The sequence below is a fragment of the Oncorhynchus nerka genome, linkage group LG16 (genome assembly GCF_034236695.1).
Source record: "Oncorhynchus nerka isolate Pitt River linkage group LG16, Oner_Uvic_2.0, whole genome shotgun sequence".
NCBI classification, from domain to species: domain Eukaryota; kingdom Metazoa; phylum Chordata; class Actinopteri; order Salmoniformes; family Salmonidae; genus Oncorhynchus; species Oncorhynchus nerka.
This window is the reverse complement of record NC_088411.1, coordinates 12969845-12991376: the sequence shown is the minus strand read 5'-3', so window position 1 is coordinate 12991376 and position 21532 is coordinate 12969845. Positions and strand designations below refer to the sequence as shown.

Sequence of the window (21532 nt, the reverse complement as noted above, 5' to 3'; positions counted from 1 at the left end):
CATATTTGCTTTTGTATCAAATGCAAATTGAGCAACCATTTCAAAATCAGTCAATGATGTCATATGGTTCAAATGTTCCATGACAGTGGTTATTTGTAAATGGCATCAAATGCCATTCATGGGTTCTCTTGATTACATGGTTTTCTTTCGATTTTGCAACGGATCAGCAAATTACCTATGGGAACTCCTTCCCCTTCACGCGATGCCATTGAGATGAATATTAAATATGTTTACTGTTACGCCACACCCTTACTGAACCCACGTGATACGTCAATGCAAAAGGCAGTGTGACGTGACCTACAGCCTTTTCTTCACTTGCACGTTTGTGTTTTACATTACGAGACTGCTATTAATAGTCTTTAGATTACCTTTCTACAGAATTACGGATTTTTCAACGACTCGGAGGTGCTGAAGTAGTTTATTTGTTAATCTAATCTACAATCTCCCCACGTCTCGTTATTGTGCCTGCCCATACTAGCTAACTATTTTTGCTTTTTGTCAAGCATTTTCCATCCTTTTGTGTTGGCTAGCTAGTTAGCTTTGAGTCTATCCTATTACCTCAGAAGTTTGCTTGTAGCTAGCTAAGTTAGCCATACATAGCAACCATATCTAGTTTGCTTGTTGTACCTGTTGTTGGCGCTTGTTGACCCGCGGTGTCGTGCCAGTCCCCGCTTGACTGCCATACCAGCCCGTTGATCCAGCATTACCACCCCTCGCTTGGAGTATTGCTGTGATCAAGGAGCTCAGCAGTGATGTAGGCTACTGTTCCTTGCTTGACAGAGACAGTCCAAGCTTGACTGTGCCAGTCAGGTGGCTTCATATAAGTGGGTGTTTCGAACCCGGACCTTGATACATATTTAGGCGGGAGTTTCGATCCCAAAGCACGACTGGTCGGAGCCAACGGTAAATCTAACTTTCTCTCAAAGTGTCTGAAGCCGATACCGAGAGCAATCGAAGCATACACCAGAACAAAAATATATATTTTTGTCGTTTTTTTCATGGAACAGACTTATTTTATGTGAATCTATTTGTTGCACACTGATTCAGTGCTGTACACAGGCTGATGTTTCACAAATGTCAACAGCGTGAAAAACAACTCTCGGCATCAGATGAGCACACACTTTGCATTCTTGGCTTGGGAAATGAACATGCTCAAATGGCTGCACAGGGTAGCAGCTCTTTGACTCACTGTCAGAAATTCTAACCAAGAGCATTGAGTTCTTGACTTGTGAGCTTTAGGGGTGGTGCCTCTGGATTCTCATCAGATGAGTCTGCCAGACAGGTCAATGATCATTCCAAACGCTCCAAGTCTAGTTGTGGCCGGCTGCGACACAGCCCTGGTCTGTAGTGACGCTGCAGTGCCTTAGACCGCTGCGCCACTTGGGAGGCCCTTCTCTGAAATCTTTGCAATGGCATGCAGGAACCTCAATGGGGAACCTACTGCCATGGTGTCCACATCCAAGTTTGATTAAGTTCTTCAAAGACTGAGACATCTATCCCGTTGTTCAAAGACTTTTGTGTGTTGTAGTATAGTATACCATAACAATGAGCACTTCCTCCTATAGCTCCTCCCACCAGCCTCCTTTGATTCCAATGCAGGAAAAATGACAGCACTGATTCAGCCGCCAGGATTAGGTTAGAAATTCAGCAGCGATACTATCAGAAAGAGCTGCAGGAATGCCTCTCCGCAAACTCCAATGCTGATACCATAAAATAACTGTTTTTAGTTACAGATGTGCTCATCCAATGCCTTCAGGGCAATACTCAGATGGTCGGGATGTAGACCTGCTCATCCAATGCCTTCAAGGCAATACTCAGATGGTTGGGAAATCTTTAGCAACACTGTGTTGCATGGCGCCACCTATGGTTAGCGCAGTCCAAGCTCCCTAACAAAGAGAAGGTTCCACTCCTAGGTGTACCCATATCACCTGGCCAGACATTTGGCCCAACAGTGGCCCACCTCCTCCAAGTGTCTAAAGAAGACCGAGAAGCACAGATGGAGCTTCAGCTCCTCATTCCAAAGCCTGGAATGCATCAGCCAGCAAACTATTACTCCCATCCCAGAGCCCCAACTGGGAAGCCAAGAAACCAGGCTCAGACTCACGCTGTACTAGGGCCTTCCGAGTGGAGCAGTTAAGGCACTGAGTCGCAGTGTTAGCTGTGCCACTAGAGATTCTGGGTTCGAGTCCAGGCTCTGTCACAGCCGGCTGCGACCAGGAGACCCATGGGGCGACTCACAATTGGCCCAAGCGTCGTCCGGGTTAGGGGAGGGTTTGGCCGGCAGGGATGTCCTTGTCCCATCGCGCACTAGTGACTCCTGTGGCGGGCTGGGCTCAGTGCACGCTGACACGGTCGCCAGGTGTACGGGGTTTCTTCTGACACGTTGGTGCAGCTGGCTTCCGGGTTAAGTAGGCATTGTGTCAAGAAGCAGTGCGGCTTGGTTGTGTTGTGTTTCGGAGGACGCATGGCTCTCGACCTTTGCCTCTCCTGAGTCCATACGGGAGTTGCAGCGATGAGACAAAACTGTAACTTACAAATTGGATACCACGAAATTGGGGAGAAAAAGGGGTAAAGACTCACACTGTACCTGCTCAGGAATGGTGGAACAGACACTCATGGCCTTACCAAAGAGGTGGAGCACACTCCCCAAAGAGGCAGAGGTGCACCATATGCAGACCGCATCCCCTATGCACCACCTCGCGCAGAGGGCCTCTGTACTGATGGGACTAACTCGCTAGCACAAGACTGTTTCCTCGAGCACCACCTTTCCAGCTAGAAAAAGGTCAACGGCCAACAAATGGGTGTTACGCACTCTAACACAAGGCTACGCACTACAATTTTAGTGCGCTTCAGGGATGTCTTGAAAGCAACGGCTCGCAACCCTACTCAAAAGCAAAAGCTCTGCTCAGAAGTCTACTTGCTCCTGGAAAGGCATGCAATCAAAGAGATGGAACCAGTGCAACAAAACTGCGCGTTCAACTCCATCTATTTTCTGGTGCCGCAAAACGGCGGAGGCCTCCGTCCGATCCTGGACCTAAGGTGCCTGAATCATCTTTTAGAACTTCCCTTCGAAATGCAGACAATCAAAACCATCCTTCAGTCAGTACCAGGGGATTGGTTCAGTAGAGTGGACCTGAAAGACTCATACTTCCATATCCCCATTCTGCCAGCACTCTGAAAATACCTGAGATTTGCCTCCGAACAGCGTGTTATTCAGTTTGAGCCAGTGCCTTCGTGAAGTATTCAGACCCCTAGACCTTCTCCATATTTTGTCAAGTTACAACCTCATTCTAAGTATTAAATCGTTTTTTCCTCCTCAAATCTACACACAATACCCCATAATGACAAAGCAAAAACAGGTTTTTATAAATTTTTGTGAATGTATTAAAAATAAATAAAAAAATATCATATTTGCATAAGTATTCAGACCCTTTACTCAGTACTTTGTTGAAGCACCTTTGGCAGCGACGACAACTTCAAGTCTTCTTGGGTATGACGCTACAATACATGTATTTTCATTTACTTCCCTATTGGACCCACCGCTATGCCAGTTCTATTGGTGTGTCATTCTGTCTTACTTTTTAAGATGCAGCCTAATTATTTCATTTGGATCTCTGGCGGTTGGGGCAGACATTCTCCTGCTACACTGTATCAAAAAAGGTAGGCTTCGTTTGTCAATCACAGAAAGAGATACTTTGGAGTCGATTCTGGCGTTGCTTCTTGTCACAGCTGTTTTTATAATAGAAGAAGAATTCTTACCTGCGTTTCTGAGATTTTAGTTACAGTAGCCTACACAAGAAAATGACCCAGTTTCTGCCACAAATCAGCGTTGGGCGGTTCAGTAGACCTGTGGATTGACTCAACACTTGCCATGCAAACTGATTCTTGGCAAAGAAATTCATTTTGAATAACAACAAGAATATTAAACATCCAGATGAAATAATATGCCACCTGTGTTATACACTGGGTGTACGAAACATTAAGACCTGTGCTTTCCATGACATGAAAACTATGATCCCATATTGTTGTCACTTCTTAAATCCACTTCAAACAGTGGATTGAAGGGGAGGAGACCGGTTTAAGAAGGATTTTTAAGCCTTGAGACAATTGAGACGTGGATTGTGTATGTGTGCCATTCAGAGGGTGAAAAGGCAAGACAAAAGAGTTAAGTGCCTTTGAATGGGGTATGGTAGTAGGTGACAGGAGCACCAGTTTGTGTCAAGAACTGCAACGCTGCTGTGTTTTTCACATCCAACAGTTTCCCGTGTGTATCAAGAATGGTCCACCACCCAAAAGACATTTAGTCAACTTGACACAACTGTGGGAAGCATTGGAGTCAACATGGGCCAGCATCACTGTGGAACGCTTTCGGCACCTTGCAGAGTCCACTCACTGGCGAATTGAGACTGCTCTGTATAATATCAACATAATGAAGGTTATTGTATAGAATGTATTCTGGTTTACTATATGATATGATAGTGTATGATGTGTTTAACTGTTTTAAATAGCTGAGATGTGTGCTATTACAGGTTGTGGCATATTTAGTGGCAGGTATCTAGGCTACACACCTGGATCTGGGTTATGGCTGCTAAACAGTGCGCAAAGTTGTGCCAGTTGGACCAATTCTGATTAAGCTTATCCATGTCCCTAACAAGGGCTCATTGAGAAGTTGTGTCTAACGGTATCAGTAAGCCGCTATGTACTACGGGAGCCACTGAGCCCATGGGCCAAATGAATGAAGCTCATTCTGGGCAGACCTGGGAGCGGTACAGCCAGGCCTGTGTGTGAGGGGTTGCAGCCAGTGAGCAGTGGGCCTGACTGCCACACTGCAGGAATGTATGAATGAATAGGCCTTTTTGTTTTCCCCCTGTCCCTCTGCAGCCCCCACCAACCTGGTCCGCCTGCACACAGCGTGCGAAGCCACAGAGATGCACCTAGTGAGGCTGGACAGTATAACTAGAAAAGGCTGGAGCGACATTAGTGTACCTTGTTATTTCCAGATCTGAAAGACTTCCATTCTATCCAATTAAAGCTTCCCTGGGTTTGGGTTATCTATGTCATTCTAGTCTCTGCCTGGTGGTCAGTAGTCGGATCCCTTTTTAAAAAAACTTCTAACAAGGACCCAATGAGCTGTAAACTCTTTACTACCCTTCCCATTGCATTCAGAGTAATAGTAGCCAGCTGTACAGGAGAGTCCAGAGTAGTGCAGCTCACTGTGCATGGCTCCTTTCAGCTATTTCACGTACATAAAGCTTATAGATGGATCATAAGACATTTATCAGGTGTCACTCGCCACTTGCATTCTCCCACCACCTTCTCATTTATGCACAGGGCCCTTTCCAAAGGAACAATCAATTGCTGTTCTCTAGTTTCTCTTATCAAAGCTAGACAAAGACTGACCATATTGCTCTGCTTGGAAATTAAACCTATGTGAAGGTATACTTGTCTTGGGAATGACTTGATGCACAGGTAAGCAAAGAAAACCCTCTCTCCAATACTACACTACAGAGTTTCACATAAGCCTTGTTGGATAATGGATGTGTTGTCAATATTGACTATGTCACTGTACTAAGGGTTTGTCAGGTGCTGGAAAGAACCGTCGGCGTTGCCCTGGACGAGTACTTGGCATTCCCTGCTACTCCTTGGACGGGGATAACATCCGACAGGGGCTGGATAGTAACGTAGGCTTCACCTCTGTGGACAGGGAGAACATCAACATCATGTTTGCAGACGCAGGATTGATCCTGCGTCACCAGCTTCATTACTCCATTCACTAAGGTGAGTGAGTGAAACGGATAAACAGACTGACTGTTCAATTCGCACTTGATATGAGATACTTAGTTGGGAACCTATCAAAGGGCCATCTCTAAATCATCCACTGTGATTGATCTGAGCTCTGGCTTGTATAGCTGCTATACTGTGTCTCTGCATTCACTTCTGTTACTATCTGGTTTTGAAAACCGGTTTTTGTTATAGAAGTAAAATCAACATACCAATCCTGTTGATTTTTGCTACCCAGTCTCTTCCTCCTGTGCGTAGGACCGAGATGAAGCCAGGAAGATCCATGGTTGCTCTGGGCTGTCGTTCTTCGAGGTGTTCATTGCTAGAAAGATATCGGCATCGAGTAATTGTCTCTGGCCCCCTCCAGGTTAGGGGAAGTGATGAGCTCTACAGCAGTCTCACAACAATCACTGGTAGAAAAATGTTTTCTGCCCCTCCCAAAATATAGAATTTGTAGATAATTGGCCCTCTTTCTGGGACTCTCCCACAAACAGGACCAAGCATGGCCTGCTGAGGAGTGACGGACTCCATCCTAGCTGGAGGGGTGCTCTCATCTTAACTATGAATATAGACAGGGCTCTAACTCATCTAGCTCCACAATGAGATAGGGTGGAGGCCAGGCTACAGGCTGTTAGCCAGCCTGCCAGCTTGTTGGAGTCTGCCACTAGCACAGTCAGTGTAGTCAGCTCAGCTATCCCCGTTGAGATCGTGTCTGTGCCTCGACCTAGGTTGGGCAAAACTAAACATGGCGGTGTTCGCTTTAGCAATCTCACTGGAATAAAGACCTCCTCCATCCCTGTCATTATTGAAATAGATTGTGATATCGCCCATCTCAAAATAGGGCTACTTAATGTTAGATCCCTCACTTCCAAGGCAGTATAGACAATTAGCTAATCACTGATCATCATCTTGATGTGATTGGCCTAGACTGAAACATCGCTGTAAATGAGGAATGGCGTCAGTTACTGTGTTATGAGGCCTCACCTCCTGGTTACACTAGTGACCATATCCCCCGCGCATCCCGCAAAGGCGGAGGTGTTGCTAACATTTACAATATGTAAAAAATTACTGCGTTTTTGTTTTTTGAGCTTCTAGGCATGAAATATATGCAGCCTACTCAATCACTTTTTATAGCTCCTGTTTACAGGCCTCTTGGGTCATATACAGCATTCCTCATTGAGTTCCCTGAACTCCTATAGGACCTTGTAGTCATGGCAGATAATATTCACACATTTGGTGACTAACATTCACATGGAAAAGTCCAGAGACTCACTCCAAAAGGCTTTCGGAGCCATTATTGACTCAGTGTTTTTTTTTCTTTCCTCAGTCATACTCTGGACCTAATTTTGACCCGTGGAATAAATATTGTGGATCTTAATGTTTTTCCTCATAATCCTGGACTATCGGACCAGAAATTTATTAAATTTGCAATTGCAACAAATAATCTCCTTAGACCCCAACCAAGGATCCTCAAAAGCAGTACTATAAATTCCCGGACAACCCAAAGATTCCTAGACTCCCTCCACCTACCCAAGGATGTCGGAGTACAAAAGTCAGTTAACCACCTAACCGAGGAACTACATTTAACCTTGCGTAATACCCTAGATGCAGTCGCACACCAAAAAACTAAAAACATTTGTCATAAGAAACTAGCTCCCTGGAATACAGAAAATACCCGAGCCCTGAAGCAAGCTTCCAGAAAATTGGAACGGAAATGGCGCTCCACCAAACTGGAAACTCTTCCGACTAGCTTGGAAAGACAGTATCATGCAATATCGAAGAGCCCTCACTGCTGCTCGATCATCCTATTTTTCCAACATGATTGAGAAGAATTAGAATAATCCAAAATGTATTTTTGATACTGTCACAACGCTAACTAAAATGCATTCCCCAAGAGAGGATGGCTTTCACTTCAGCAGTGATAAATTCATTAACTTCTTTGATATAAAGATCACGATCATTAGAAAGCAAATTGCGGACTCCTCTTTAAATCTGCGTATTTCTCCAAAGCTCAGTTGTCCTGAGTCTGTACAACTCTGCCAGGACCTAGGATAAAAGGAGACACTCAAGGTTTTTAATACCATATCTCTTGACACATTCATGAAAATAGTAATGGCCTCTAAACCTTCAAGCTGCATACTGGACCCTATTCCAACTAAACTACTGAAAGAGCTGCTTCCTGTGCTTGGCCCTCCTATGTTGAACATAATAAATAAACTACAGTTAGTGCTAAACATGGCTGCTAGACTCTTGACTAGAACCAACAAAAATGTGATCATATTACTCCAGTGCTAGCCTCCCTACACTAGCTTCCTGTTAAGGCTCTGGCTGATTTCAAGGTTTTACTGCTAACCTACAAAACATTACATGGGCTTGCTCCTGCCTATCTCTCTGATTTGGTCCTGCCGTAAATACCTACACGTACGCTACGGTCACCAGACGCAGGCCTCCTTATTGTCCCTAGAATTTCTAAGCAAACAGCTGGAGGCAGGGCTTTCTCCTACAGTAGGTCCTATGATTGGGTGTAGTCTGGCCCAGGGGTGTGAAGGTGAACGGAAAGACGCTGGCGCAACGAACCGCACTTGCTGTCTCTGCCTGGCCGGTTCCCCTCTCTCAACCGGGATTTACTGGTGCTCTTCCATCCCATCTCTAGGAGGGGTACGTCACTTGAGTGGGTTGAGTCACTGACGTGATCTTCCTGTCTGGGTTTGGCGCCCCCCTCGGGTTCGTGCCGTGGGGGAGATATTCGTGGGCTATACTCAGCCTTGTCTCAGGGTAGTAAGTTGGTGGTTGAAGATATCCCTCTAGTGGTGTGGGGGCCATGCTTTGGCAAAGTGGGTGGGGTTATCCTGCCTGGTTGGCACTGTTCAGGGGTATTGTCGGACAGGGCCACAGTGTCTCCCGACCCCTCCTGTCTCAGCCTCCAGTATTTATGCTGCAATAGTTTGTGTCGGGGGGCTAGGGTCAAGTCTGTTATGTCTAGAGTATTTCTCCTGTCTTATCCGGGGTCCTGTGTGAATTTAAGAATGCTCCCTCTAATTCTCTCTCTCCCTTTCCCTCCCCACCCGGAGGACCTGAGCCCTTGGACCATACCTCAGGACTACCTGGCCTGATGACTCCTTGCTGTCCCCAGTCCACCTGGTCAAGCTGCTGCTCCAGTTTCAACTGTTCTGCCTGCTGCTATGGAACTTGACTTGTTCACTGGATATGCTACCTGCTGTTTTCCACTCTCTCTCTCTACCGCACCTGCTGTCTCTAACTTTGAATGCTCGGCTATGAAAAGCCAACTGACATTTACTCCTGAGTTGCTGACCTGTTGCACCCTCTACAACCACTGTGATTATTATTATTATTATTTGACCCTGCTGGTCATCTATGAACGTTTGAAAATCTTGGCCATGTACTGTTATAATCTCAAACCGGCACAGCCAGAAGAGGACTGGCCACCCCTCAGAGCCTGCTTCCTCTCTAGGTTTCTTCCTAGATTCCTGATTTTCTAGGGAGTTTTTCCTAGCCACAGTGTTTCTACATCTGCATTGCTTGCTGTTTGGGGTCTTAGGCTGGGTTTCTGTGTAGCACTTTGTGACATCGGCTGATGTAAATAGGGCTTTATAAATAAATGTGATTGATTGATTGACTGACTCTGCCCTCTAGTGTTCCAGTTCTCTTTTACATTCCATTACAGAGCTACATTTAACAGTAAAGATCATATGGCTTTAAAGTCTACCACTTTACATGCTATGCTATTAAACAAGCAAAGAGAGTGGGTCATAGAATGTACAGCTACAGCACTAAAGAGGTGTCAATTATTGACAAGGTCCTGAACAGGTATCCTAATCCTCTCCCTTTAGGCTTTAAGGGCATCGATTCACCCTTGGAGAAGCCTGAGTTACCTGAGCTTGTGCTGAAGACCGGAGAGATCTCAGCGATTGAGTGCATCCAGTAGGTGGTCGAGCTGCTGAAGTAATAGGACTGTCTGTCTATGGTCCCTGAGACCTTTTTGGGCCTCGTCTGTCTGTGGTGTAGCTAATTCAGTATTTTCCAATTACTGGTACTGCCCTATCTCTACCATGACGAAAATGCCCTAGTCATTGGACGAAATGATTCAAATTAGTATTTTCAGGCTCCTTTGAACCGTGTGAGTTTGTTAATGTACTAACACATTGATCCCTTTGTTTTGTATTGTGCCAACTAGTGTGACAGAGGAAGTTAATGAGCTCTTTGTGCCAGACAACAAGCTTGACTTGGCACTGAGCGACGCCAAGACGCCGCCCACCGTCAGCATTACCAAGGTAACGAATCCTTCTCGTATGCATGTTTTTGGGGTTTGATATGTACAATCTTGAGGAGACTTAACTGCTGGCCCTTCATGTTGAGTAGTTAACACCTGATTAGACCTCACCCTCATGGCAGTTTTCTTTCTTCTTCTGTATGTCCTGTAGCTGCACCTCCAGTGGGTGCAGGTGCTGCTGGCCCTCAAGGGCTTCTGGAGGGAGCGGGAGTTCCTGCAGGTTCTGCACATCAACACTCTTCTGGATGGTAATACTGCCTGTACTGGTCCTTATTCCCTTCCCCCATAATGTACGCCGGACCCACTGAGGTAGAGTAATGGTTTCCACCTGCACTACATCTTAAATATATTTGAACTTACTTGTACATACTGGACTTAACTTGTACTTACTGGACACTAATCTCTGAAGTAATTCTAAGTATTGTTCTATTCAGTAGAATCAGGTCACATCAGTTGAGCCACACTGCAGGGCATGGATGATAGCTGGTGCCAACTTCTACATCGTGGGTCGGGCCCCTGCGCTCATGCCTCACCCAGAAACCAAACAGGACCTGTATGAGCTCCCATGGCCCCTGGCCTCACCTCTGCCTACAAGACTTAAAGAGCTGTGGACTTCTATGATAAGAAGAGGTTCATAGACATAGACATTTTCCGGACTACTGTATGTGGCCTGACCAGGAAAATCTCTGGGATCTAGTTGTAAGCAATAACTAGGGCTCAAGAAAAACGTTTCTATCCCTGAGTCAAGCTGCTTCACTTTTTTTTCTCTTACCTTCCTTTCCAGACACCAGGAATTTTAGTTAATCTCAGTGACCAAGATGAGGATTGGGGAAGCGCAGTGGGGAAAACCCTCTGGGTGACCAATAAGGCCTGGAAGGTCCTCACAGAGTACTACAGCTCCCTGCAGAATGCCAAATGAACACCTACACATCCTGGTTTGAACAGACGGATCACTCCTATTTTATATTCTCATTTTCAAACAAGTACTGTAGAAATCTAGGCATAAATGGAATACATGCCTGATAGCTTTAAAAACATTTTTATAACTGTATATCGTTTAGTTTTATGAGTGGGTTAAAGGGAATCTGTAAGCACCTAAGTTGAAGTCAATATGAATATTTTATTAACAGATCACTTTTGTTACCCATCTATGCATCTGAACAGCCAAGGTAGTAACTTAAAACATTTATGATAATGTTTTTTAAGCTGTGAGAAGACAAATGATGTCATTCCATTGATGAGTGACCAAGAAGTTTGTGGTATGTGAGTGGAAGGGGTTTTAACTACCTTTGTATAATGGAATGAACCTATATCAAGTGATGCCATATTAACTCATGTTCTTCGACTGTATTTACCTTTTTATATTTCAGAATACTTTTCAGAGTATAGGAAATGTCAAGCAAATAAATTACATGACATCAAAAGATGTATTTGTGTAATATATTTTAGCAGACACCAGAATGCAGGGTAATACAAAACGAAGCACATTGGCCGATTTGTTAACTGAAAAAACATTATTCAATTAACATATTAGTCACAATCAGGAGCTTATCAACAATACCATTATTTAAAAGAAAAAAGCAAGCATATTTTATCGAAAAAAAAAGTTAAAAAAATAAACACCAATCCCCAAAACTATATGTGCACAGAACTTGTCATTCAAGTAAACTATGAATTGGCAATCACACATTCAATAGATTTACAAGTTCCAATGGCTGTTGCTTGTGGGAGATACTAGAAGTTTGTCATGAATAAATAATCAATCACCCAACAATTAAGCATCCTGGTCATCATAAGAGATAAACAGAAACTATAATGCTGTGTTCACGTACTAGTCAGACACTAGTTGACATTTCCGACTTGCTAACTGGTTGAAGGCGGCACGTATATAACTACAACCAGTTAGCAAGTCTGACATTTCCGAGTTTCCTAGTTCCGACTAGCACATGAATGCAGCATAAGAGACAAACGGCACAGGAAGTATTCACAAGCAGTTTCTATATTCTACTGTTAATGAAACCTGGACTGACAATGGGACATACAAAGGACCTGAAAGCACAACAGACACACAACCTGTCACACAGGTTTCCTGATCTATTGAAGTTTTAAAAACAAAATTAAACTTGAATAATAAATGAATAAATACCTTAACATTAGCAGCTCACGATATTACAGCTCTAACCTACCCCTATGTATTTAAAAGAAGGAAATGGAAGGCCATGACACTGTAATCTTTACCCCAAGCATCGTTGCATCGTGTTCTCTTCACAACATCCACAGCGATAATTCACTTTCGGTGAAAAGTTGAATTGCTCTTTCTGATATAGAAACTTTTATCATGCATGATAAAATGTATGATCTAACGCATATAATTCAGACATCCGAGAACCACTCATTGTATAACATTTAGCTAATAGTCAAAGGATGACAGTGCCTACTAAAAGTAGCACATTTTATTACACGAGCTAGTTTGATTAACAGCTTTCCTGAAAAAAGAATAATAATTCTAAATATACAGTACCAAAAGAAACATTTCATGTTCAGATAAAAATGGAAGGTGAAAGGCCCAAGGCTAAGTCAATATTGCTGTGTGTGTAATAAGGACGAGAATGTGTATTGTCAAACCTGAACGGATCCAAAGCTGTGCTCATATTTTGCAGTCTGAGAGCATGCTTCGGTGAGACCTCGGTTGAGCAGATATGGATAAGAAACTAACACCAACACAAGTATCATGTAACTCCTAACTTCCAAGATAATAAATTGCATTTTGACCAAAATATTTAATATAAATGCAATGAACCAAATGTTCTAAATTAATTGAAGTAAAAATGTTACAAAGTGATACTATGATAGACATTACATTGTGTGCATCTCTTCATGGTTTCAATCAATACTCTTTATACATAAGGAAAACATATCCAGAGGCTTAATAGTTCTCTTTTACACATCGAGTCTCAATCCATAGCAGCATGCATCAGTACGCTCTGTCCCCCTGCAGACTTGGACTTCCTCATCTTCTGGATGGCCCTCTGCATGTCTTGCTGCTGGATGGACCGGATGCAGTCCTCTTCTAGACTGGAGGAGGGAGCCAGGAGACAAAGAAAAGGTCAGTATATTGCTGGTAACTGCAGAAGGCACTGTAATTGTGTGACATCTCTAATCACCACGAATGCTCATATATAAACGCCAATGTAAGACAGTGGTAATGGTCCTCGAGGAAGGGCTCAAAAAGGGGTGTGGTACCTGTCATTGGCATGGGTGTTATGGACAAAGTCCCGCACGCAGAGCAGAGCAGCGTCCCTACACAACTCTCGGAGGTCACTCCCTGAGAATCCATCAGTCTCCTTCGCTATCTCAACAAAGTCAACAGTGGGTTCAACCTGGGAAATGCATGGGGAAGTTTAGTGAAAACACACACTGCCAAAAAGCATAACTTAATTAGCATGACTTAGACGTAGAACTTACATTTTCATTGTCCAATATGAGTTTCAAGATTTCTTCTCTCTGCCTGACATTCTGCAAGAAAACAATACTTTTTTAGCAGGAATTAAATACATTTTTAGGTAATCTCATATAGTACTGCATAATCATATCATAGAACATATTCATAGTACTGATAAACATGTGTACAGTTTGTGAATATACTCACAGGCTGATTAATGTGAAATCTTGTGGGCATTCTCCTCAGAATGGCAGAGTCGAGATCCTGTGGACGGTTAGTGGCCCCCATAATGATGACCTGCATGTGGAAAAGGTGAGAGGCAAGTGAGAAACAGATTTAACCAGACAGGTGTCACGTGATCCTTGTACAGTGGGGCAGAAAAGTATTTAGTCAGCCACCAATTGTGCAAGTTCTCCCACTTAAAAAGATGAGAGGCCTGTAATTTTGATCATAGGTACACTTCAACTATGACAGACAAAATGAGAAAAAAATCCAGAAAATTACATTGTAGGATTTTTAATGAATTTATTTGCAAATTATGGTGGAAAATAAGTATTTGGTCAATTACAATCAAGCAAGATTTCTGTCTCTCACAGACCTGTAACAACTTCTTTAAGAGGCTCCTCTGTCCTCCACTCGTTACCTGTATTAATGGCACCTGTTTGAACTTGTTATCAGTATAAAAGACACCTGTCCACAACCCCAAACAGTCACACTCCAAACTCCACTATGGCCAAGACCAAAGAGCTGTCAAAGGACACCAGAAACAAAATTGTAGACCTACACCAGGCTGGGAAGACTGAATCTGCAATAGGTAAGCAGCTTGGTTTGAAGAAATCAACTGTGGGAGCAATTATTAGGAAATGGAAGACATACAAGACCACTGATAATCACCCTCGATCTGGGGCTCCACGCAAGATCTCACCCCGTGGGATCAAAATGATCACAAGAACGGTGAGCAAAAATCCCAGAACCACATGGGGGGACCTAGTGAATCAAAGTAACAAAGCCTACCATCACACTACGCCGCCAGGGACTCAAATCCTGCAGTGCCAGACGTGTCCCCCTGCTTAAGCCAGTACATGTCCAGGCCCGTCTGAAGTTTGCTAGAGAGCATTTGGATGATCCAGAAGAAGATTGGGAGAATGTCATATGGTCAGATGAAACCAAAATATAACTTTTTGGTAAAAACTCAACTCGTCGTGTTTGGAGGACAAAGAATGCTGAGTTGCATCCAAAGAACACCATACCTACTGTGAAGCATGGGGGTGGAAACATCATGCTTTGGGGCTGTTTTTCTGCAAAGGGACCAGGACGACTGATCCGTGTAAAGGAAAGAATGAATGGGGCCATGTATCGTGAGATTTTGAGTGAAAACCTCCTTCCATTAGCAAGGGCATTGAAGATGAAACGTGGCTGGGTCTTTCAGGATGACAATGATCCCAAACACACTGCCCGGGCAACGAAGGAGTGGCTTCGTAAGAAGCATTTCAAGGTCCTGGAGTGGCCTAGCCAGTCTCCAGATCTCAACCCCATAGAAAATCTTTGGAGGGAGTTGAAAGTCAGTGATGCCCAGCAACAACCCCAAAACATCACTGCTCTAGAGGACATCTGCATGCATGGAAGAATGGGCCAAAATACCAGCAACAGTGTGTGAAAACCTTGTGAAGACTTACAGAAAACGTTTGACCTCTGTCATTGCCAACAAAGGGTATATAACAAAGTATTGAGATAAACTTTTGTTATTGACCAAATACTTATTTTCCAAATAAATTCATTAAAATTCCTACAATGTGATTTTCTGGATTTTTCCCCCTCATTTTGTCTGTCATAGTTGAAGTTGAAGTGGCCTCATCTTTTTAAGTGGGAGAACTTGCACAATTACTTTTTTGCCCCACTGTATTTCATTCATGATGGACCCACCTGGCAGTTGTAGTCAGTTTCCAGGCCATCCCACAAGCTCATGAACTGAGCCTTCATCATGGCTGTGGCCTCGTGGTCAGAGCTGGAACGGCTTCTCAGGAAAGAATCTGGAACAGAAAATTACAGGACCAACAGGAGGTGGTTATGATCACTACATAAACTGGCTTAACTGAAGTACCCAGACAAGATTTCAAAGTACTGTATACCAACGGTAAAATAAGCATTTACCAATTTCATCGATGAAGATGATTGAGGGCTGGAGCTTAATGGCTAAAGAGAAGACTGCAGCAGCCAGTTTCTGGGACTCTCCATACCACTTGTCTGTGAGGGTGGAAGGCTGCAGGTTGATGAAGCGGAAGCCAGCTTCCTTGGCAGTTGCTTTGGCAATCAGCGTCTTTCCACAGCCAGGTGGTCCATACAGCAGCACACCTGTTATCATAATGAATAGGTACGAGGGGTGTTAAAGACTGACGGTCTGTTGAACCTTCATATGCATTGTGTCTATCACTACCGGTCTCAATAAGCTAATATTTTATGAAACAAGAGACTCACCTTTTGGTGGCTGAAGCAGTCTGGATCCCTCAAACAAGTGTCTCTTCTGGATGGGAAGTATGACAGTGTCTTTCAGCTCAGTGATGACCTCATCTAGGCCAGCAATATCACTCCATGTGATCTATAGAGAGAGCATCACATTGGTTAGTTGTGAGGCATAAACATACACAGTGTACAAAACATTAAGAACACCTGTTCATTCCATGACAGACTGACCAGGTGAATCCAGGTGAAAGCTATGATCACTTATTGATGTCACCTGTTAAATCCTCTTCAATCCGTGTAGATAAAGGGGACGAAACAGCTTAAAGAAAGATTTTTATGCCTTGTGACATGGATTGTGTATGTGTGCCATTCAGAAGGTGAACGGGCAAGGCAAAAGATTGAAGTGCCTTTGAACGGGGTATGGTAGCAGGTAGCAGGTGCAACGCTGCTGGGTTTTTCACACTCAACAGTTTCCCATGTGTATCAAGGATAGTCCACCACCCAAAGGACATCCAGCCAACTTGACACAACTGTGGGAAACATTGGAGTCAACATGGGCAGCATCCCTGTGGAACACCTTTTTTTCATGCATCAACGAATTGCGGGGGTACTCAAAATTAGGAAGGTGTTCTTAATGTTTTGTATACTCTGTAGAATATTTTCATGAGATTTTGGGTTCAAGAAATTGTGTATTGATGCAGCTCTCTTACCTGCATGGTCAGTGGGTCCACCAGATGTGCTGCGATGCTCATCTCATACTCTGAGAGCTTGACATTCTGCACACCAATCTGCTTCATGAGTTTCTCTGCCTAAAAACCCCAACTGTAAATAGCCATCTACCTTTGCACATTACAATACAGTCCCAACAAACATGATACATAATCCACAGAAGATGCTCAGAATCAAACAGGTCAAACTTGTCTATATTTGAAAACTTCACCTGTTTCTGTGCTTCCATTTTCTGTTTCCTTGTGGGATCAATGGCATCAACCATCCACTTTATGGTGAAGTAGGTGACTGCACCAAATATAGTCAGTCGGAAGAGTAAACCAATAACTTCATTCCGGCCCAAGGGCCGGGCAACACTTTCAGTTGGAATCTCCTTCAACACCATCTTCTTAGATGTCTGCAGGATGGGGAAAAAAATTATTATCCCAACTTGATCACAGTTGAAATTGAACAATAAAGCTTGGCTAGTAGCTACTATGGCCAAAACTCCATCCAACCAAAACACTAAAAGGGCATTAGCATCATTTTCACAATTTCACAGAATTAGTAGTGTAGATGAAGGGGAGGAGACCGGTTTAAGGAGATTTTTAAGCCTAAAGACAAGTGAGACATGGATTGTGTATGTGTGCCATTCAGAGGGTGAATGGGCAAGACAAAATATTTAAGTGTCTTTGAACAGGTTATGGTAGTAGGCGCCTGGCGCACCGGTATGAGTGTGTCATGAACTGCAACGCTGCTGGGTTTTTCACGCTAAACAGTTTCCCGTGTGCATCAAGAATGGTCCACCACCCAAAGGACATCCAGCCAATTTGGCACAACTGTGGGAAGCATTGGAGTCAACATAGGCCAGCATCCTTGTGGAAAGCTTTCGACACCTTGTAGAGTAAACTTTGTAGGAAGATGTTCCTAATGTTTGGTATACTCAGTGTATATATACTGAACAAAAATATAAATGCAACAATGGCAAAGATTTTGCTGTGTTACAGTTCATATGGGGAAATCAGTCAATTGAAATAAATTCATTAGACCCTAATATTTGGATTTCACGACTGGGAATACAGATATGCATCTGTTGGTCACAGATAGCTTAAAAAAATAAATAAAATGGGCCTCAGGATATCGTCATGGTATTTCTATGCATTTAAATTGCCAACGATAAAATGCAAATGCCTTCGTTGTCCGTAACTTATGCTTACCCAAACCATAACCCCACCATGGGGCACTCTGTTCACAACATTGACATCAGAAAACCCCTCACCCACACGACGCCAGACATGTGGTCTGCAGTTGTGAGGCTGTACTGCAAAATTCTCTAAAAAGAAGTTGGCAGCGGCTTATTGTAGAGAAATGAACATTCAATTCTCTGAAAACAGCTTTAGTGGACATTCCAGCAGTCAGCATGCCAATTGCATGCTCCCTCAAAACTTAATACATCTGTGGTATTGTGTTGTGTAACAAAACTGCACATTTGAGTGGCCTTTTTTTGACCGCAGCACAAGGTGCACCTATGAAATGATGCTGTTTAATCAGCTTCTTGATATGCCACACCTGTCAGGTGGATGGATTATCTTGGCAAAGGAGAAATGCTTACTAACAGGAATGTAAACAAATGTTTACACATAATTTGAGAAAAATAAATGTATGGAACATTTCTGGGATGTTTTATTTCAGATCATGAAACATGGGACCAACACTTTACATGTTGCGTTTAGATTGTTGTTCAGAGGAAAATCAATATTGACTGCTCTGGGCCTTTTAAAAGTCTACCCCAAAAATATTTTACAATACAGACTATTGACAATAACTGAAACTGTGAAAAGACGACTTGCTAGCTAGCTGTTTCACTTTGCGTGTTACAAAATCGAAAGCTTGACCTAACTCATTCATAGACGCCTACTGATGATAGTATCTTCTGACCGCGGGTGTTTTGTTAAGATCTCAACGCCTGTTCTGAACATTAAAACGCATCGCTTGCGGTACGGCGTTGGAAACAAAGTTTTTTTATTTATGTACAACATAAATGTACACGTTATATATACAGTTGAGTCAGTTAAACTCGTTTTTCAACCACTCCACAAATTTCTTGTAGAACTAGGTTTGGCAAGTCTGTTAGGACAACTACTTTGTGCATGACAAGTAATTTTTCCAACAGTTGTTTAACAGACAGATTATTTCACTGTATCACAATTCCAGTGGGTCACAGTTTACATTCACTAAGTTGGCTGTGCCTTTAAACAGCTTGGAAAATTCCAGAAAATGATGTCATGGCTTTAGAAGCTTCCGATAGGCTAATTGACATCATTTGAGTCAATTGAAGGTGTACCTGTCGATGTATTTCAAGAACTACCTTCAAACACAGTGCCTCTTTGCTTGACATCATGGGAAAATCAAAAGAAATCAGCCAAGACCTCAGAAAAATAATTGTAGACCTCCACAAGTCTGGTTCATCCTTGGGAGCAATTTCCAAATGCCTGAAGGTATCACGTTCATCTGTACAAACAATAGCACGCAAGTATAAATACCATGGGACCACGCAGACGTCATACAGCTCAGGAAGGAGACGCGTTCTGTCTCCTAGAGATGAACGTACTTTGGTGCGAAAAGTGAAAATCAATCCCAGAACAACAGCAAAGGACCTTGTGAAGATGCTGGAGGAAAAAGGTCAAAAGTATCTATATCCATAGTAGAATGAGTCCTATATCGACATAACCATATATAACCATAACCTACTCAGCAAGGAAGAAGCCACTCCTCCAAAACCACCATAAAAAAGCCAGACTACGGTTTGCAACTGCACATGGGGACAAAGATCGTACTTTTTGGAGAAATGTCCACTGGCCTGATGAAACAAAAATAGAACTGTTTGGCCATAAAGACCATAGTTATGTTGAGGGAAAAGGGGGGATGCTTGCAAGCCAAAGAACATCATCCCAGCCGTGAAGCACGGGGGTGGCAGCATCATGTTGTGGGGGTGCTTTGCTGCAGGAGGGACTGGTGTACTTCACAAAATAGATGGCATCATGAGGTAGAAAAATTATGTGGATATATTGAAGCAACATCTCGACATCAGTCGGCCCTTGAGTTTGTTCTTAACCGACTTGCCTAATTAAATAAAAGGTTAAAAATATCAACAAAAACAAAAAACAAGTAAATATTACAATTTATCAAATCTCTATATTAAAAAAAAAAAAAAAAACTTTAAATTATCTAGGCAAGTCAGTTAAGAACAAATTCTTGTTTACAATGATGGCCTACACTGGCCAAACCCAGACGACGCTGGGTCAATTGTACGCCGCCCTATGGGACTCCCAATCACGGCCGATTGTGAGAGTCTAGATTCGAACCAGGGTGTCTATAGAGATGCAGTGCCTTAGACCGCTGTGCAACTCAGGAGCCTAAATATAAATAAATAAATAAATAAATATATACACACATACTTTAAAATATAAAAACACAGTCATGGCATAAAACATCACAAATCCCCCAGAAAAAAATATACACTCCCCACAAATAAGTCCCCAATTAATACTTAAAAAACGAAAAGTTAAATTACTACACATTTATCAGGTTAGTGTTCCCACAAGGCCATATCTCCATGTTACAGCGCTTGTTTACACAAGACAAGAGGCGACCAGCTGTGCTAATTAGCTACCTTAGCATGCTCTGAACACCTGTGTATAAGCGTAACTCTGGAACTGTAGCGGAAGTGTATTTTTGTCGGATCCATTGCTGTCTTTATTTATGCAAAACTGCTACAGTAAGTTTATGTTTTTTTATTTGAAGGATTCTTTCTCGCTGATGAAAGATAATGATTATTGAAGTATCGGATTGTAGTTCACAAGAGGTAGAAGTGGGCGAAGCTAATGGCTGAAAACTAAGGCAGAATGCTTCAGTTTGAAAGCTAGGTTAGGGTTATACTGCGTTTAGACGAGGGACGTAAAAACCATCACCCGTTGGCATAACGGATCAAGCATGTAAGAAAGGGGGTGACAGCAAAGCCAAGCCAACACACGGTATGTATGTGTTGCTATAGTGATTTCAGTAAACAATCAGTACAAATCAACATCGGTAGAAAACAATGCTACAACTGACGGCAGAAGTTAAATATTTGAACTTTGGCGGCAAGTCCAGTCTACCGTGGCGGCTGACGGGATTCACCGCCGGCATTTACAGTCGTGCTCTCATTGAAAACAATGACATCCGGTTTGCCATCTACCTCCTACCATGTAAACACGGCATTAGTATTCCCACAAGGCCATATGTCATATCTTCACGTTACATCGCTTGTTTAAGGAAGACATAGGCGGCCACCTGTGCTAATTAGCCATCTACCGTGATCTGAACACCTTTGTTTATACCCAAGTTAGTTCGTCAACTGGAGGCACACACAGCTTGTGGCTCTGTGCAAAAGGGCTACAGTAAGTATATTTTGTGATTGTCTTGCTGATATGAAAGAAGTCAATCTACTGATATGCCCCCTTTTCTAAACTACAGCGTCGGAATTGTAGTTCACATGGAGCCAAATGTGGGCGAATGTAACCGCTGAAAACCCTACAAATGGAGAACGGTTTTCGAGAGCTAGCTTTGACCTTCCAGTTAGCATGAAGCCTCTTGCCAAAATTAGTCGTTACTTTGTAGGGAAAAAAATCCTGCTAGCCCGGACACCTTGTGAAATGTGTTGGATTAATCCATCTATTTCTAATAAGAACATTTAACATATGTAGAAAAACAAATAAGCCATCACCGTTTGCTCATGTGGACTGGTGTGACACTCACCTCGCGCTTCCGACTCTTACTCTTGTTCGGGAGTTGTCAGCATGAGGCTCGGA

At 43.1% G+C, this 21532-nt stretch overlaps 2 protein-coding genes across 4 annotated transcripts; one reads left to right on the top strand and one right to left on the bottom strand.

Annotated features, from left to right (window-relative positions):
• Nucleotides 1-98: 98 nt before the first annotated feature.
• Nucleotides 99-12553, top strand: LOC115144054 (bifunctional 3'-phosphoadenosine 5'-phosphosulfate synthase 2-like). 2 transcript variants are annotated; one of them, XM_029684693.2, is made up of 4 exons: nt 99-9723; nt 9977-10073; nt 10224-10381; nt 10510-12553. In XM_029684693.2, the coding sequence occupies exons 1-3, from the start codon at nt 9557-9559 to the stop codon at nt 10359-10361; spliced, it is 402 nt and encodes a 133-aa protein (XP_029540553.1). In that variant the 5' UTR covers nt 99-9556; the 3' UTR covers nt 10362-10381; nt 10510-12553. The 2 variants fall into 2 exon arrangements, with proteins under 2 accessions (XP_029540553.1, XP_029540552.1); XM_029684692.2 differs by having other exon boundaries at nt 10507-12553.
• On the bottom strand, nt 11499-21532 carry LOC115144053 (outer mitochondrial transmembrane helix translocase). 2 transcript variants are annotated; one of them, XM_029684689.2, is made up of 10 exons: nt 21480-21532; nt 16915-17100; nt 16685-16783; nt 15990-16110; nt 15666-15866; nt 15438-15544; nt 13722-13811; nt 13538-13588; nt 13316-13452; nt 11499-13147 (listed from the first exon to the last, which is right to left on the bottom strand). In XM_029684689.2, the coding sequence occupies exons 2-10, from the start codon at nt 17086-17088 to the stop codon at nt 13027-13029; spliced, it is 1101 nt and encodes a 366-aa protein (XP_029540549.1). In that variant the 5' UTR covers nt 17089-17100; nt 21480-21532; the 3' UTR covers nt 11499-13026. The 2 variants fall into 2 exon arrangements, with proteins under 2 accessions (XP_029540549.1, XP_029540547.1); XM_029684687.2 differs by having other exon boundaries at nt 21448-21504.